Source organism: Pseudophryne corroboree, chromosome 4 (assembly GCF_028390025.1).
Source record: "Pseudophryne corroboree isolate aPseCor3 chromosome 4, aPseCor3.hap2, whole genome shotgun sequence".
Classification (NCBI taxonomy): Eukaryota; Metazoa; Chordata; class Amphibia; order Anura; family Myobatrachidae; genus Pseudophryne; species Pseudophryne corroboree.
The window spans coordinates 336,114,877-336,134,100 of NC_086447.1; the positions used below are offsets into that span (position 1 = coordinate 336,114,877).

The window sequence follows — 19,224 nt, forward strand, 5'->3', positions numbered from 1 at the left end:
GGCTTTTGCAGAAGAAGCTGGAGACATTGAAGGAGGAGCTAACACGGAGCGATTCCGCTAGGCATGTGGGACTTGTGGATGGAGCCCTTAATTCGCTTAACAAGGATTCACGGGTGGTCAATCTGTTGAAATCAGAGCACTACATTTTGGCCACCATGCTCGATCCTAGATTTAAAGCCTACCTTGGATCTCTCTTTCCGGCAGACACAAGTCTGCTGGGGTTGAAAGACCTGCTGGTGAGAAAATTGTCAAGTCAAGCGGAACGCGACCTGTCAACATCTCCTCCTTCACATTCTCCCGCAACTGGGGGTGCGAGGAAAAGGCTCAGAATTCCGAGCCCACCCGCTGGCGGTGATGCAGGGCAGTCTGGAGCGACTGCTGATGCTGACATCTGGTCCGGACTGAAGGACCTGACAACGATTACGGACATGTCGTCTACTGTCACTGCATATGATTCTCTCCCCATTGAAAGAATGGTGGAGGATTATATGAGTGACCGCATCCAAGTAGGCACGTCACACAGTCCGTACTTATACTGGCAGGAAAAAGAGGCAATTTGGAGGCCCTTGCACAAACTGGCTTTATTCTACCTAAGTTGCCCTCCCACAAGTGTGTACTCCGAAAGAGTGTTTAGTGCCGCCGCTCACCTTGTCAGCAATCGGCGTACGAGGTTACATCCAGAAAATGTGGAGAAGATGATGTTCATTAAAATTAATTATAATCAATTCCTCCGCGGAGACATTGACCAGCAGCAATTGCCTCCACAAAGTACACAGGGAGCTGAGATGGTGGATTCCAGTGGGGACGAATTGATAATCTGTGAGGAGGGGGATGTACACGGTGATATATCGGAGGATGATGATGAGGTGGACATCTTGCCTCTGTAGAGCCAGTTTGTGCAAGGAGAGATTAATTGCTTCTTTTTTGGGGGGGGTCCAAACCAACCCGTCATATCAGTCACAGTCGTGTGGCAGACCCTGTCACTGAAATGATGGGTTGGTTAAAGTGTGCATGTCCTGTTTTGTTTATACAACATAAGGGTGGGTGGGAGGGCCCAAGGACAATTCCATCTTGCACCTCTTTTTTCTTTTCTTTTTCTTTGCGTCATGTGCTGTTTGGGGAGGGTTTTTTGGAAGGGCCATCCTACGTGACACTGCAGTGCCACTCCTAGATGGGCCCGGTGTTTGTGTCGGCCACTAGGGTCGCTTATCTTACTCACACAGTCAGCTACCTCATTGCGCCTCTTTTTTTCTTTGCGTCATGTGCTGTTTGGGGAGGGTTTTTTGGAAGGGACATCATGCGTAACACTGCAGTGCCACTCCTAGATGGGCCCGGTGTTTGTGTCGGCCACTAGGGTCGCTAATCTTACTCACACAGCTACCTCATTGCGCCTCTTTTTTTCTTTGCGTCATGTGCTGTTTGGGGAGGGTTTTTTGGAAGGGACATCCTGCGTGACACTGCAGTGCCACTCCTAGATGGGCCCGGTGTTTGTGTCGGCCACTAGGGTCGCTTATCTTACTCACACAGTCAGCTACCTCATTGCGCCTCTTTTTTTCTTTGCGTCATGTGCTGTTTGGGGAGGGTTTTTTGGAAGGGACATCCTGCGTGACACTGCAGTGCCACTCCTAAATGGGCCCGGTGTTTGTGTCGGCCACTAGGGTCGCTAATCTTACTCACACAGCTACCTCATTGCGCCTCTTTTTTTCTTTGCGTCATGTGCTGTTTGGGGAGGGTTTTTTGGAAGGGACATCCTGCGTGACACTGCAGTGCCACTCCTAGATGGGCCCGGTGTTTGTGTCGGCCACTAGGGTCGCTAATCTTACTCACACAGCTACCTCATTGCGCCTCTTATTTTCTTTGCGTCATGTGCTGTTTGGGGAGGGTTTTTTGGAAGGGACATCCTGCGTGACACTGCAGTGACACTCCTAAATGGGCCCGGTGTTTGTGTCGGCCACTAGGGTCGCTTATCTTACTCACACAGTCAGCTACCTCATTGCGCCTCTTTTTTTCTTTGCGTCATGTGCTGTTTGGGGAGGGTTTTTTGGAAGGGCCATCCTGCGTGACACTGCAGTGCCACTCCTAGATGGGCCCGGTGTTTGTGTCGGCCACTAGGGTCGCTAATCTTACTCACACAGCTACCTCATTGCGCCTCTTATTTTCTTTGCGTCATGTGCTGTTTGGGGAGGGTTTTTTGGAAGGGACATCCTGCGTGACACTGCAGTGACACTCCTAAATGGGCCCGGTGTTTGTGTCGGCCACTAGGGTCGCTTATCTTACTCACACAGTCAGCTACCTCATTGCGCCTCTTTTTTTCTTTGCATCATGTGCTGTTTGGGGAGGGTTTTTTGGAAGGGCCATCCTGCGTGACACTGCAGTGCCACTCCTAGATGGGCCCGGTGTTTGTGTCGGCCACTAGGGTCGCTAATCTTACTCACACAGCTACCTCATTGCGCCTCTTATTTTCTTTGCGTCATGTGCTGTTTGGGGAGGGTTTTTTGGAAGGGACATCCTGCGTGACACTGCAGTGACACTCCTAAATGGGCCCGGTGTTTGTGTCGGCCACTAGGGTCGCTTATCTTACTCACACAGTCAGCTACCTCATTGCGCCTCTTTTTTTCTTTGCATCATGTGCTGTTTGGGGAGGGTTTTTTGGAAGGGCCATCCTGCGTGACACTGCAGTGCCACTCCTAGATGGGCCCGGTGTTTGTGTCGGCCACTAGGGTCGCTTATCTTACTCACACAGTCAGCTACCTCATTGCGCCTCTTTTTTTCTTTGCGTCAGGTGCTGTTTGGGGAGGGTTTTTTGGAAGGGACATCCTGCGTGACACTGCAGTGCCACTCCTAGATGGGCCAGGTGTTTGTGTCGGCCACTAGGGTCGCTTAGCTTAGTCATCCAGCGACCTCGGTGCAAATTTTAGGACTAAAAATAATATTGTGAGGTGTGAGGTATTCAGAATAGACTGAAAATGAGTGGAAATTATGGTTTTTGAGGTTAATAATAATATGGGGTCAAAATGACCCCCAAATTCTATGATTTAAGCTGTTTTTTAGGGTTTTTTGAAAAAAACACCCGAATCCAAAACACACCCGAATCCGACAAAAAAAATTCGGTGAGGTTTTGCCAAAACGCGGTCGAACCCAAAACACGGCCGCGGAACCGAACCCAAAACCAAAACACAAAACCCGAAAAATTTCAGGCGCTCATCTCTACGGAAAACCAGTTGGTACCTGCCCAGGCCTCTCAGACACCGTCAGGGGCTGTAAAACGCCCTTTACCTCAGTCGGTCGACACAGACCCAGACACGGACACTGAATCTAGTGTCGACGGTGAAGAAACAAACGTATTTTCAAGTAGGGCCACACGTTATATGATCACGGCAATGAAGGAGGCTTTGCATATCTCTGATACTGCAAGTACCACAAAAAGGGGTATTATGTGGGGGGTGAAAAAACTACCTGTAGTTTTTCCTGAATCAGAGGAATTGAATGATGTATGTGATGAAGCGTGGGTTAACCCAGATAGAAAAGTGCTAATTTCAAAAATGTTATTGGCATTATACCCTTTCCCGCCAGAGGTTAGGGCGCGCTGGGAAACACCCCCTAGGGTGGATAAGGCGCTCACACGCTTATCAAAACAAGTGGCGTTACCGTCTCCTGATACGGCCGCCCTCAAGGATCCAGCTGATAGGAGGCTGGAAACTACCCTAAAAAGTATATACACACATACTGGTGTTATACTGCGACCAGCCATCGCCTCAGCCTGGATGTGCAGTGCTGGGGTGGTCTGGTCGGATTCCCTGACTGAAAATATTGATACCCTGGATAGGGACAGTATTTTATTGACTATAGAGCAATTAAAGGATGCTTTTCTTTATATGCAAGATGCTCAGAGGGATATTTGCACTCTGGCATCGAGAGTAAATGCGATGTCCATATCTGCCAGAAGACGTTTATGGACGCGACAGTGGTCAGGTGATGCGGATTCTAAACGACATATGGAAGTATTGCCGTATAAAGGGGAGGAATTATTTGGCGTCGGTCTATCGGATCTGGTGGCCACGGCAACTGCCGGAAAATCCACCTTTTTACCTCAGACCCCCTCCCAACAGAAAAAGACACCGTCTTTTCAGCCGCAGTCCTTTCGGTCCTATAAGAACAAGCGGGCAAAAGGACAGTCATATCTGCCCCGGGGCAGAGGAAGGGGTAAGAGAGGACAGCAAGCTGCCCCTGCCCAGGAACAGAAGCCCTCCCAGGGTTCTGCAAAGCCCTCAGCATGACGCTGGGGCTTTACAAGCGGACTCAGGAGCGGTGGGGGGTCGACTCAAGAATTTCAGCGCACAGTGGGCTTGCTCACAGGTGGACCCCTGGATCCTGCAGGTAGTATCTCAGGGTTACAGGTTGGAGTTCGAGAAGTCTCCCCCTCGCCGGTTCCTAAAGTCTGCTTTGCCAACGTCTCCCTCAGACAGGGCGACGGTATTGGAAGCCATTCACAAGCTGTTTTCTCAGCAGGTGATAGTCAAGGTATCCCTCCTACAACAAGGAAAAGGGTATTACTCCACGCTATTTGTGGTACCGAAGCCGGACGGCTCGGTAAGACCTATTCTAAATCTGAAATCTTTGAACCTGTACATACAGAAATTCAAATTCAAGATGGAGTCACTCAGAGCAGTGATAGCGAATCTGGAAGAAGGGGACTTTATGGTGTCCCTGGACATAAAGGATGCTTACCTGCATGTCCCAATTTGCCCTTCACATCAAGGGTACCTCAGGTTCGTGGTGCAAAACTGTCATTATCAGTTTCAGACGCTGCCGTTTGGATTGTCCACGGCACTTCGGGTCTTTACCAAGGTAATGGCCGAAATGATGATTCTTCTTCGAAGAAGAGGCGTATTAATTATCCCTTACTTGGACGATCTCCTGATAAGGGCAAGGTCCAGAGAACAGCTGGAGGACGGAGTAGCACTAACCCGATTAGTGCTGCAACAACACGGGTGGATTCTGAATTTTCCAAAATCTCAGTTGACACCGACAACACGTCTGCTGTTCCTGGGAATGATTCTGGACACGGTTCAGAAAAAGGTGTTTCTTCCGGAGGAGAAAGCCAAGGAGTTATCCAAACTTGTCAGGAACCTCCTAAAACCAGGAAAAGTGTCTGTGCATCAATGCACAAGAGTCCTGGGAAAGATGGTGGCTTCTTACGAAGCGATTCCATTCGGCAGATTCCACGCACGAACTTTTCAGTGGGATCTGTTGGACAAATGGTCCGGATCGCATCTGCAGATGCACCAGCGGATAACCTTATCACCACGGACAAGGGTGTCTCTTCTGTGGTGGTTGCAGAGTGCTCATCTGTTAGAGGGCCGCAGATTCGGCATACAGGACTGGGTCCTGGTGACCACGGATGCCAGTCTGAGAGGCTGGGGAGCGGTCACACAGGGAAGAAACTTCCAGGGAGTATGGTCAAGCCTGGAGATGTCTTTTCACATAAATATACTGGAGCTAAGAGCGATTTACAATGCTCTAAGTCTGGCAAAACCCCTGCTTCAGGGTCAGCCGGTGTTGATCCAGTCGGACAACATCACGGCAGTCGCCCACGTAAACAGACAGGGCGGCACAAGAAGCAGGACAGCAATGGCAGAAGCTGCAAGGATTCTTCGCTGGGCGGAAGATCATGTGATAGCACTGTCAGCAGTGTTCATTCCGGGAGTGGACAACTGGGAAGCAGACTTCCTCAGCAGACACGATCTACACCCGGGAGAGTGGGGACTTCATCCAGAAGTCTTCCACATGATTGTGAACCGTTGGGAAAAACCAAAGGTGGATATGATGGCGTCCCGCCTCAACAAAAAACTGGACAGGTATTGCGCCAGGTCAAAAGACCCTCAGGCAATAGCTGTGGACGCTCTGGTAACACCGTGGGTGTTCCAGTCAGTGTATGTGTTCCCTCCTCTGCCTCTCTTACCAAAAGTACTGAGAATTATACGGCAAAGGGGAGTAAGAACGATACTCGTGGCTCCGGATTGGCCAAGAAGAACTTGGTACCCGGAACTTCAAGAGATGCTCACGGAGGATCCGTGGCCTCTACCTCTAAGACGGGACCTGCTTCAGCAGGGACCGTGTCTATTCCAAGACTTACCGCGGCTGCGTTTGACGGCGTGGCGGTTGAACGCCGAATTCTAAGGGAAAAAGGCATTCCGGAAGAGGTCATTCCTACACTGGTAAAAGCCAGGAAGGAGGTGACTGCACAACATTATCACCGCATTTGGAGAAAATATGTTGCGTGGTGTGAGGCCAGGAAGGCCCCCACGGAGGAATTTCAATTGGGTCGATTCCTACATTTCCTGCAAACAGGATTGTCTATGGGCCTCAAAGTGGGGTCCATTAAGGTTCAAATTTCGGCCCTGTCGATTTTCTTCCAGAAAGAATTGGCTTCAGTTCCTGAAGTCCAGACTTTTGTAAAAGGAGTACTACATATACAGCCCCCGGTTGTGCCCCCAGTGGCTCCGTGGGACCTTAATGTAGTTTTGGATTTTCTCAAATCCCATTGGTTTGAGCCACTCAAATCGGCGGATTTGAAATATCTTACATGGAAAGTAACCATGCTACTGGCCCTGGCTTCAGCCAGGAGAGTGTCAGAATTGGCGGCTTTATCCTATAAAAGCCCATATCTGATTTTCCATTCGGACAGGGCAGAACTGCGGACGCGTCCTCATTTTCTGCCTAAGGTGGTGTCAGCGTTTCACCTGAACCAGCCTATTGTGGTGCCTGCGGCTACTAACGATTTGGAGGATTCCAAGTTGTTGGACGTGGTCCGGGCATTGAAAATATATATTTCAAGAACGGCTGGAGTCAGAAAGTCTGACTCGCTGTTTATATTGTATGCACCCAACAAGCTGGGTGCTCCTGCTTCTAAGCAGACGATTGCTCGTTGGATTTGTAGCACAATTCAACTTGCACATTCTGTGGCAGGCTTGCCACAACCAAAATCTGTCAAGGCCCATTCCACAAGGAAAGTGGGCTCATCCTGGGCGGCTGCCCGGGGGGTCTCGGCATTACAACTCTGCCGAGCAGCTACGTGGTCGGGGGAGAACACGTTTGTAAAATTCTACAAATTTGATACCCTGGCTAAAGAGGACCTGGAGTTCTCTCATTCGGTGCTGCAGAGTCATCCGCACTCTCCCGCCCGTTTGGGAGCTTTGGTATAATCCCCATGGTCCTGACGGAGTCCCCAGCATCCACTTAGGACGTCAGAGAAAATAAGATTTTACTTACCGATAAATCTATTTCTCGTAGTCCGTAGTGGATGCTGGGCGCCCATCCCAAGTGCGGATTGTCTGCAATACTTGTACATAGTTATTGTTACAAAAAAATCGGGTTGTTATTGTTGTGAGCCGTCTGTTCAGAGGCTCCTACGTTTGTCATACTGTTAACTGGGTTCAGATCACAAGTTGTACGGTGTGATTGGTGTGGCTGGTATGAGTCTTACCCGGGATTCATTATCCTTCCTTATTGTGTACGCTCGTCCGGGCACAGTATCCTAACTGAGGCTTGGAGGAGGGTCATAGGGGGAGGAGCCAGTGCACACCACCTGATCCTAAAGCTTTATTTTTGTGCCCTGTCTCCTGCGGAGCCGCTATTCCCCATGGTCCTGACGGAGTCCCCAGCATCCACTACGGACTACGAGAAATAGATTTATCGGTAAGTAAAATCTTATTATTATACTGTGTCTAACGCAATATGGATACAAATTAACTATACACATGAGTGCCTCAATATAGGAGAGTCTAGTACCATCTCTGTCTTTGCAATCTAACCATGGGGCAGATGTATTAAGCCTGGAGAAGTGATAACGCAGAGATAAGTGGAAGGTGATAACGCACCAGCCAATCAGCTCCTAACCATTAATTTACATATTGGAGCTGATTGGCTGGGTGTAGTACTGCTGACCGGCGGTCTCCTGACCGCCGGTCAGCTTACCGACGCCGGGATCCCGGCAGCATACCGACGCCGGGATCCCGGCGGGGAGGGGCGAGTGCAGCAAGCCCCTTGCGGGCTCGCTGCGCTCGCCACGCTGCGGGCTCGGTGGCGACCTGCGGTCGCCACGGGTACTATTCCCACTCTATGGGTGTCGTGGACACCCACGAGTGGAAATAGTCCCTGTTGGTCGGCATGCCGACCATCGGGATAGTGACCCGTCGGGCTGGTGGAGGAGGTCATATGACTGTCGGTCAGCTGACCGGCGGTCACGTGAATACCACCCGATTGGCTGGTGCGTTATCACTTTGCATTTATCACTGCTTTATCACTTCTCCAGGCTTCATACATCTGCCCCCATAACGGTTAACCATATTATGGTCTTTGGAAAATACATCAGGCCACAATTCTGATGAACTGTCATTAATCTGTTTACTTCAACAGTGTAAGTCTAACACACCAAGGTCCATTAAAATTCAGTACAAGCGCCTTGAATCCTGTTGGAGAAAGAGCGCTATATAAATACAATTATTATCATTATTATTACATTTCTTTTACCAAGTTTTGTAACATAATATATAAATTTCTTGCCCACTTGCTGTTTTAAAAAAATATATATATTTACCGTTTAACATTCATTGCTCTTGAATAATGACACAGAAGATATTTCTTTTGTTTCTGCTCTTTTATAAATACAATGCAGTCATTCATCAATATATAATTAAATTAAATAAAATACAAATACAGCAGTTTAAAGGTGGGTACACACTATTGCGAAGTGCTCTATGAGCGACATTGCCTAATGTTTCCCGCTCCCGGGCCGGGCGGTTGGCAATAGTGCACACACACTGAGCAATATGACAACCATATTGCTCAGTGACGTCATGCCGTGGCCAGGACGTGCCAAATTGAGCTGCCTGCATGGCCGACAGCGAGGGTCGTTAATGACCCGAGGGGCCATGCATCGACCGTTGGTGGCGGCAGCGACATACACACTTGCCGAGAAAGTCAATGAAGCCGCTCAGGAAGGGTGAAAATGAGTGACGTTGTTTGGTTTCTTGGCAAGTGTGTATGCACCTTAAGTCACATCAATAAATAAATAAATAAATAAATAAGGATAACTGAACAGAACTTATAAAGTCTTGTTAACTTGCTGAGTGCAAATACCATCAATAGATATTAATTAAATACTGTAGATATGTCATTATATTAAAATCTATGTTATGACAGAAGAAATACAGGCAACAGCAAGATTAATGTTGGAATCTGTATCTAGGGAGGGGCAGCTAGAACTCAGGTTGTGTTTCTGTCATATTTATATTTAAGGTTCAAATACTGTACAAACAAAAGGCTGTGCAAGTGTCTAACCGTGAGACTCAATAAAATCTTATGTCTCAAATGTTCATATGATTAACATGTATTAATATTTTATCTATACATAATATTAGATTACATTCAATAGCACATGATAAAAACAATGTATTAAGAACTATGGGGGTCATTCAGGAACCATTGGTAATTTGCGCATGCGCAGGACCCATTCTGTGCATGCACGAATGGGTTCTGCGGCATAGGATGCAGGCTGGCATCAGACTGTCATTGATTGACAATCTGATGCCGTTTCAGAGGTGGGGAGGGGGCTGCGACGGGCTCCTTTTGGAAAAAAAGCACATCGCTGCCATTTAGAGGACGGGAAGAAGCCAGGGAGCTCCATCGTAGGACAGATTTTTTGTGACCTCTGCGCCAGCAGCTTGAGCGGCGCCATGGGTGCTGTAAGCCGCCCCCTGATTGATGCTTTGATCCGATTCTTTGTCCACACTGCTTGGATCGTTATTGCTGCAGGATTCGTCTTCATGTAATAGACGCCTCCTGCTGCATTTACATACAGCGCTATTACTGCCGCAGAACAGGATCTGGCCAGTGACACACAGGATTTCAATGTAACACAGTGCTGCACAGCCGCACTGTGTGAACACATACATTGAGATGTATGTGTTCACACTGAAATCCCGTTGTCCTGCCGTCTGGCCCAAACGCAGCATGCTGCGGTCAAACCCGGTGGCGGCGGGACTGCCGCACATGTGTGTGCACTCTCCTTTTGGCCAAGCGGGTCCCGCTAAACGGGACCCGCTTGGCTGCTATGTGTGGCTGTAGCCTTAACACTCCCTACTGGCATTGTAGTTATTTGTCCAGTATAAAAAGTGGTTTTCTGCAATTGTCAAAGAAATATACACAGCCCCATTGTAAACACTGGTGCAGAAAAGGAGGGGTAAGTACTGAAAGCAAACATTTTTGTTTATGTATGTTTTCTAAGAAACATGTATACACCCCCTATTTAGGCTACTTTACCCATTCCTCACACACTTACATATATGAACTTATCTCCATTTACTTTCTCACCCATCCTCTTTGCTTCGCAAGTACATGCCGCCTCTCCTGCCAACTAATTACTTCTTCCCATTCCTGCCTCCAAGATTTTGGCCGTGGGTCTCCCTACCTCTGGAAATCTCCACCTCTCCCCCTCGGACCCTCCAGCTCTCTACAAATCTTCAAACGGGCTCAGAAGACCCACTTCTTCACCAAACCCAGTCATCTCCCATCCTAACCCTCTGTTCTACACTCACTGTTTACCCCATCTGTGTCACCCGTCTGCCTGCCCCTCTCCTTTAGAATGTGAACCCTTAGGAGTAGGGCCATCTCTCCTCGTGTGTTTTTCCCTCTCTGATACTTTTTTCTGCTCCATGCCCCCTACAACGGCACCTAACCCTTGGTTTCTGCCACCATGAGAATTATTTAAGTGTCATGTACCCTGATGCAGCAATGTTTATATACTATGTACTTTTCCTGCATTGTCTTGTGCTGTAAGTCCTTGTATTCCTGTTTGGCTCATTTATTTTTGTATATTGTTAAGTGCTGCAGAACCCTTGTGGTGCCATATAAATAAATAAATAATAATAATAATAATAATAATAATAATAATATAATCTTCCTATATCATTAAAGGCTAATGCTGCTTCTCACCTCTATGGGGGAATTCAAGTGTTTTGTGTGACAGCAGCCACTAGATGGCACCCAATGGAGCAATTCAAGTGTTGCTCCATTAGGCTGCTGGTGCTGACATGACTGTTATGATTTTCCATCATTTTGATGGGCTGCTAACTAGTATCTATCTATCTATCTATCTATCTATCTATCTATCTATCTATCTATCTATCTATCTATCTATCTATCTATCTATCTATCTATCTATTTATCTATGTATCTTATATATAGAATGCAGTCCAGTCCAGCTAGCACCCCACTGTAAATACCTAAATACCAGTTACCTGCCCTGGGGTCCTCTGAGGTACTCCAATAACAACATAACCAACCATACACAGAGGCACTCACGGTCTTTAAAGAAATAAATCCACTGGATATATATATATATATATATATATATATATATATATATACATACATATATATATATATATATATATATATATATATATATATATACCTATTTTCTTTATATACAGGCAACAGTTATGTGGACCAAATACAATTAAAGTAGACATAACCCCAATATGGAAGCTGCTTTCTAAGGAGGTAAGATTTTAAAAGAAAATAAATACTTTTTAATGAACAAATATACTTTTATATGATGCTGTCTATTTAGAAATGCCATTGGTTGAATTGGCACAATAATAAAGATATAACTAGATGTTGCTGTGCCTAAAAGCCATATGGATCTGCCCATTTTCACTCCACAATATGTATTCCCATACTTATTATTATTTGCTTTAATTGAAATATGTATTATATAAATACATTTTCTCTTCATTACTAACTATAATTAATTGCTTTCTCAATCAACATGAAGTCAGACTTTGGAATCTTTATAAACACCTATCTTTCTCTGAACCCTGGACTTATCTCCCATCTATTAAATATATTTATATATTTTTTTGTATACAGATTTTAAACCCCTTTTACATTTTTGAAGTGTACTCGCTAAGTACATGGTTTGCAACCGGGTATATTGAATATTCTATGGCAATATTAATCATGACCATCCTGTCTGTTGTTGTTACCACTTACTTGTTGAGAAAGGTAAGTGTTTATTTTATTATTTAGCATCCTATATTTTTGTTTTACTTTTATTCAAATGTATTTGTTGTTGTTCTATTTGTATATAAATTGTAAATGTTTCCATGTTTATTTTATGTGTTTTCTCTCTTTAGCAATCAGTTAAATTGCACGGCATGGTTGAAACCCATAACAATGTTATGGTCTCTGTGCTTCAAAGAAATGGGGGTGAGGAGATTTGTTTTCCTTCTATTCTTTTTAATCAGTAGGTGTTTTGTGGTGCAAAATTGGTAGTTCCTATAGCTATGAAAAAACATGGTAAAGAATAAGTAATAACAATGGCCCTCATTCCGAGTTGATAGCTCGCTAGCTGTTTTTAGCAGCCGTGCAAACGCACAGTTGCCGCCCACGGGAGAGTGTATTTTTGCTTAGCAGGAGTGCAAACGCCTGTGCAGCAGAGCGGCTGCAAACACATTTTGTGCAGAACAAGACCAGCCCTGTAGTTACTTATGATTGCTGCGACGAATGACACAGTAATGACGTCAGATACCTGCCCAGCAAATGCCTGACCACACCTGCGTTTTCCCAAACACTCCCAGAAAACGGTCAGTTGACACCCAGAAGCTCCCACTTCCAGTCAATCTCCTTGCGACCGCCAGTGCGACTGAAAGCGTCGCTAGAACCTGTGCAAAACCATGATGCTCTTTGTACCCGTACGCCACATGTGCGCATTGCGGTGCATACGCATGCACAGTTTAGCCATTTTTTAAATGATCGCTACGCAGCGAACAACGGCAGCTAGCGATCAACTCGAATGAGGGGCAATGTTCACAGGTTTACATTAGTGGATCGATGAATATAAACAATCACCAATAGACCTATTGCCATGGGGAATTACTTTTCATACTACTGTTTCGTATGTATTTGCCTGACTGCATGACATACTGTACGTTCTTTACCCCTCAGTTATGTTAAAAGTTAATGTTTTGTCTTAGAAGCAAAATAACTAAGCATATGCAAGCAGTTTGTCTAGATACAGTAAGTGCCAATCTGCTGTTATTAGATGCAGGCAGGAAAGTATTTTTAGGGTTCAGGTTGATGTTGTAAATCAAAATCAATAAGCTATGGGGAGAGGTATCAAACCTTGGAGAGAGAGAAAGCAGAAACCAACTAATCAGCTCCTGTCTTTTTTCAAACACAGCCTGTGCAAGAACAGTTAGAAGTTGTCACACCTGGAATTTCATCATGTGACTTGCATTTGCTGCCTGTCCTGAAGGCAGGTTTTCCTCTTGCACTTGTGTTTAGGAGCTGATGCATGCATGTCACCATGTTGGATCTTGTCGGTTGACTGCAGCTCCTCCAGTCAGAATGCTCCTTGCCTTAGTTGAGTCTGGCAGCCAATCTGCAACCTGCAGCTCTTACTGTATATAAACCTTCCCTGTTTATTAAGTCACTGCCAGAGCAATAAGTTGCATTGCTATTCCCTGACTCCTATCTACAGTAAGTCTATAGATCTTTGTTACTTTGGCCCTCATTCCGAGTTGATCGCTTGCTGACGTTTTTCGCAGCGCAGCGCTCAGGTTACTAATGCGCATGCGTATGCACCGCAATGCGCACGATCGTCGTACGGGTACAAACAGCATTGTTGCTGTGCAATGCTTCTTGCGACAAATCCAATCGCGCAGCCGATCGCGAGAAGATTGGGAGATTGACAGGAAGAGGGCGTTTATGGGTGTCAACTGACCGTTTTCAGGGAGTGGTAGGAAAAATGCAGGCATGTCCAGGCGTTTGCAGGGTGGGTGTCTGACGTCAATTCCTGGACCGGAAAGGCTGAAGTGATCGCTAGGGCTGAGTAAGTTCAGACCTACTCAGACACTGCAAAACAATTTTTCGTTCCGCTCGGCTGCACATGCAATTGCACACTTGCAAAGCGAAAACACACTCCCCCGTGGGCGGCGACTATGCGTTTGCACGGCTGCAAAAAGTAGCTAGCAAGCGATCAACTCGGAATGAGGGCCTTAGTGTCCTTGCATTGCTAGTTTTCTTCCTGTAAGCCTGCCAAGCTACAGATTCTCCTGAGTTCCATGGGTATATTGGCCCTCATTCCGACCTGATCGCACGCTGCACTTCTTCGCAGAGGTGCGATCGGGTCTGGAATGCGCATGCACAGTGGAACGACACTGACAGCGAAGAAAGCGGTCGCAGCGGCGACCACAAGAAGATTGACAGCAGGAAGGCGTTCTGGGGTGTCAACTGACTGTTTGAAGCCATTTTCAGGGAGTGGTAAGAAAAACGCAGGTGTGTCCAGGCGAACGGAGGGCGGATGTCTGACATCAAAGCCGTGACCATCATCGCTGGACCCGTCGCACAGGGTAAGTATGTCCAGGGCTAATCTTGTTTTGTGTGAAACATTTTTAGCATAGCACGGCTGTACAAGCGATCGCAGCCCTGCTATGCTAAAATACATTCCCCCATAGGTGGAGATTAGTTGATCGCACCAGCAGCAAAAAGTTGCTTGGTGTGATCAACTCGTAATGAGGGCCATTGTCATTGAAGTTTCAGTATTTCCAAACTTTGGTGGTCATTCTTACCTGATTGCACGCTGCCGTTCATCGCAGCGATCAGGTCAGAAGTGCACATGCCCTGGCACCACAATGTGCCGGTGCATGTCTGACAGCCGACGGCTGTCGTTGCCTAGCGATCGCCTCTGCCTGATTGACAGGCAGAGGCGTTCGCTGGGCGGGAGGGGCGGCACGGCTGCATTTGGCCGCCATTTTGTGGGCGCAGTCCGGCCAATGCTGACATGCAGGGCGGACTAGCCCTGTGCTGGGTGTCCCCCTGCATGTCAGTGTGCCTGATTGTTGCCCTGCAAAATTTAGCAGGGCTACTATCAGGTCTGAATTAGGTACACTATTCTTACCTGTTTCTCATCTCAGTGAAGACTCCAGGTGCATGTCACTGATTCCTGGCCTCTTCAGTGTATTCAAGCTCCCAATCTGCTAAAATCTGCTCCAGAGATCTACAGCCTTGTTCAAGCACTACCACCTGCAAGTCTCATGTATCCAGCACCAGTGTGTTTGCCTGCAGGTTCCAAGTTCTACTCAATTCAGTTCATATCGGTTTATTATCAGTTGTATTCTGCCCTTGGAACAGTTCACCCTGCATAGTTCTGTATCTCTGTGTGTAGTTAACCTCTGATTGTAGTACAAGCAAGTTATCTACTTGTTTAGAGTGCAAGTTTTAGTTTATTAAGAACATTGGGCCTAATTCAGACCCAGAATTTTGCACGGCTATGATCAGATACTCAGACATGTGGTGGGACGCCCAGCACAGGGCTAGTCCACCCCACATGTCAGGCCCGACCCCCCCTCACAAGTACAAAAGCATTGCACAGTGGCAATGCTTTTGTACTTTAGATGTAGCTCCCTATCAGCGCAGCTCCTGCGCACTGGCAGGGAGCTACTTGCCGCTGTAAGGGTCGCAGTGGCTGCTTGTGACATTACGCAGCCGCCATGGCCCACCCCCCGCACGGTCTGGGCACGCCCCTAAATGGTGGCTGAACACCGCCAGAGGCGATCGCAGGGCTGAGATTGTTGTTGGATGTCTGGCATGCGCCGGCGCTGCACGCAGTTCAGACCTGATCGGCTTCTGTGCAAAAAAGCACAGCACCGATCAGGTCTGAATTAGGCCCATCATCACCTCTGGTTTGTGCTATTAGTACATTGTTCCTAGCAGAGGTGCCGATTTATGTTTTTGCTGGTGGGTGCTCAAGTCTGTGACGCTCGTTGGTGAGGGGGCATGGCCTTGCTAAATTAGGTGTGACCTCGCAGGAAAAGACTACCTTAGACTCCAGTTTTTGACCCTGCACCAACAGACCTCGGCCACCACAGGGAAAAAAATAAATGACACCATATTAAGCCCCACACAGTAATGCCCCTTGCACCATATTATGCCCCCTGCACCATATTATGCCATACACTGCAATGCCCATGATACATTATGCCCTACAGTAAAGCTTCTAATTGCTTTTAAATTACCTGGTCATTGCCATGGGTTTTACATGCTGGGTGTCACACTCGTTGCCAGGGGTTTCATGGGCAGGGTGTCATGCTCGTTGCCCGGGGTTCCTTGTTCTGGGATCCATGCTCATTGCCAGGGGTTCCTTACTCTGGGATCCATGCTCATTGCCAGGGGTTTCATGCACTGGGATGGGTATCATGCTTGTTGCCAGGGGAAATGCTCATTGCCAGGGGTGTGTAATGCTAGTAGCCAGGGGTAATGCTAGTTGCCAGAGGTAACGCTAGTTTCATTATAGATGAGTTTAATGTCAGCTATAGTTAATGTGTATAAATTAACTGTAACTTCCCTAATGAGCAGAAACTCATTTATTTTTAATACAAATGATCTTAATAAGGCTTGTAACTGCTTATATCACATAAGAAGTTAAAAGCCTTATTAAGATCATCTGTATTAAAACATAAATATCCCCTTACATCAGGCAGAGGTGTTCCAGCAGACAGCAGTCCCTTCAGCAGCAGAAGTCCTGCTGTGTGTGTGTGTTGGTGGGCGGGATGACAGCACAAGGCAGGCGGGAGGGAGCGCGGTGTGATGTCAGCATGTCACATTACTAGCTAGACTGCCCGTGGATGGGAGAACAGCGCAGGGCAGACGGGAGGGAGTGTGTGTGACGTCAGCACGTCACATCGCTAGCCGGCCAGAGGGTGAAGATGGGTGGGCTGGCTGTGCAGCAAAGCCCAAACCCACTTGCAGGGGTCCCTGGCAAAAACCACAGGCATGTTAGACTGTACACCTCTACGATGGGTCTATTCAGTTCCATGTAAAAAGTCCATCTATCCATTCGAGAACTATGACAGAAGCTGATTGGTTTGTACTTCATCTGTTAGAACTTAATCTCTCTCCAAAGTTTGATAAATCTCCTCGATATCTAATTCAAATAAGTTATCCTTTTTTTAAATCAATTAAAATTGGTGAAGCTTGCAGATATTTGTGAATTCACAGATTGCAGTATATTGTGTTTCAATTCTAATCCCATTGTTTCCTGTTGTTAGAGCAATTCCATGTTGTTAAACATTAATCAGCCAATCATGTGGCAGCAAGATAATGCATAAAAACATGTAGACAGGGGTGCGTGGCTTGGCGGCCATCCGGAGAAGTTGTCCTTCTGCAGAGCTCCTGCTATTACAGCAGCCTTATAGCCCCAAATCCCATTGGCCATGCTCATTATCCCACTGCAGGCAATCCCCTGGGGTCACCCCCTGTTCACCCCACCGGAGTTAGCGTTTGTGGAGCCGGAAGCGTTTGTGGAACCCTGCACAGAGATCCCCTTTGGTCTCCCCTTCCACCCATCAGAGCCCCCACCACACCTCACCACACCTACCTCACCATGCTGTGCATACTGCTGGTGGGCCATGCACCGCTGCCCTGCTGTGTTGTCCTGCGGATCACCTGCCTCCCGGAGCTGACACGGCACCCACCGCACTGGATCTCAGCTGCTCAGCATGCTCCCGGTGACGTGCTTGCGAGTGGTCCTGGACTCCAGCCGCTGCTCCTTCCTGCTCTCGGTGGCTGCGGCTGCCGGACCCCAGACCCTGCGCCACGCTCTATCGATCACCTGGTGGGGCGGCTTGCTGTTCCTCTGCTTGGTCTGGAAGGTATCAGCACCATTGCAGGTCTGTCATCTCACTGCAGTCAGGAAACTGCAGTCACTGACTGTCATCACACTGCAGTCACTGACTGTTTATTGCCACACCATTGCCATAATCTCTTTAACTCTGTCAGGCCCCTACCATATATGTCTGGCTAGTCTCTGACCATATGCATGGTTGCCACACCAAACCTGGGCGTATCCTTTGGTCTGAACACCTTACACTACCAGGGTCGCCACCTTGTGCTTATCAGTTATTATTGGTACATCTCCATGTTTTGCAGCTTTTCTGATTTCCTGTAAAATTTCTCTGGAACCCACCCCTGGAATAACGACTGACACTCCTGCGGGTTTAGTCAGACTGTACTGCTCTGGCGTACCCATTGTCATTTATACCGTAGGGAGACACCCCACGCTCTGGGCTTCAGCCCTCAGAGCCCACATGTGACGCTCTCCTGATCGCTATGCCTTGCCAATGACAGGGGTCTATGTTCCTCGACCCCTCATATGAGTTTTGGTGCTGAATAACAAAATGAACCTACTCTCTACACTCTTCTAATGGGCAGGGGCAGAAGGAGTTCGCAAGGGAAGGGTTCCCAACACTGGTGTCACAAGGTGGGTGCGGGGAGTGTGGCCCGCACCCGGGTGTCATCTGCCTAGGGGTGACACCAAAGTGCCGGCTTCTGCTCAGTGACAGGAGCTGGGTGCTGCACTGTAACATTATGTGCAGCAACCAGGCTTCTGTCACCATGTGGGAGCTGGCATGCAGACACGTTAATCTCTGGGGGCAAGCAGCAACTCCCGGACCCCAGTGTGCTGAAAATGGGGGTCGGGGTGCTTAGCCACGCCCCCTCCCATGAAGCCACACCCCTCCCATGGGTCATCCCACAAAGCCACTCCCCCTTTGCTCCCACTGCCTCACCGGGTTCAGAAGAGGTGAGTGACGCCTCTGGTTCCCAATCTAAATGTGCTGTCCCCTCCAGATCTAGCCTCCGCTCATTTCTCTCTGTCACACGAATCTCGGATTCTCCTCCCTCCACCCTGGAGACTGACATGCCTCCCTCGCCCACAATGGCTCACTCTCCTCCTTCTGGTGACTTTCAAGCTCAAATGTCTCAACTACGCAGTGAAATTGGAGAAATTTAACACATGTTCGATCTCTACCCACCAAGCAAGATATGCAACACTTGAGTATTGCTTGCAGGACTCGCTTCAGACCCAAATCACCTCAGTACAATCAGATATTAAACACCTGGGGTCTAGAGTGGTGACTTTAGAAGAGGAGAAGGAGTCTGTAGATGACCAAATTTCACACCACCATGAAGTTATCTCCCAACAGGCTTCAGATATGAAGGCTGTCCAAAATAAACTGGAAGATTTAGACAACAGAGGAGGTCGTAACAACATCAGTGTCTGGGGTCTTCCTGAATCGGTTCCCCCAACGGGCTTCATTGATGTGCTCAATAAAATATTTGGAGAACTTTTGAGTTTTGACCCTAATGACCCCATCACAT

The 19,224-nt window shown here is 47.6% G+C and overlaps 1 protein-coding gene across 1 annotated transcript in view; it reads left to right on the top strand.

The window, feature by feature from the left end:
- Positions 1 to 19,224, top strand: part of LOC134910905 (probable cation-transporting ATPase 13A4) — a 350,913-nt gene that overhangs the window by 63,765 nt on the left and 267,924 nt on the right. The window contains exons 6-8 of the mRNA XM_063919292.1: positions 11,496 to 11,565; positions 11,935 to 12,069; positions 12,201 to 12,273. Of these exons, the coding sequence (XP_063775362.1) occupies positions 11,496 to 11,565; positions 11,935 to 12,069; positions 12,201 to 12,273 (278 nt within the window). The remainder of the gene's footprint in view (positions 1 to 11,495; positions 11,566 to 11,934; positions 12,070 to 12,200; positions 12,274 to 19,224) is intronic.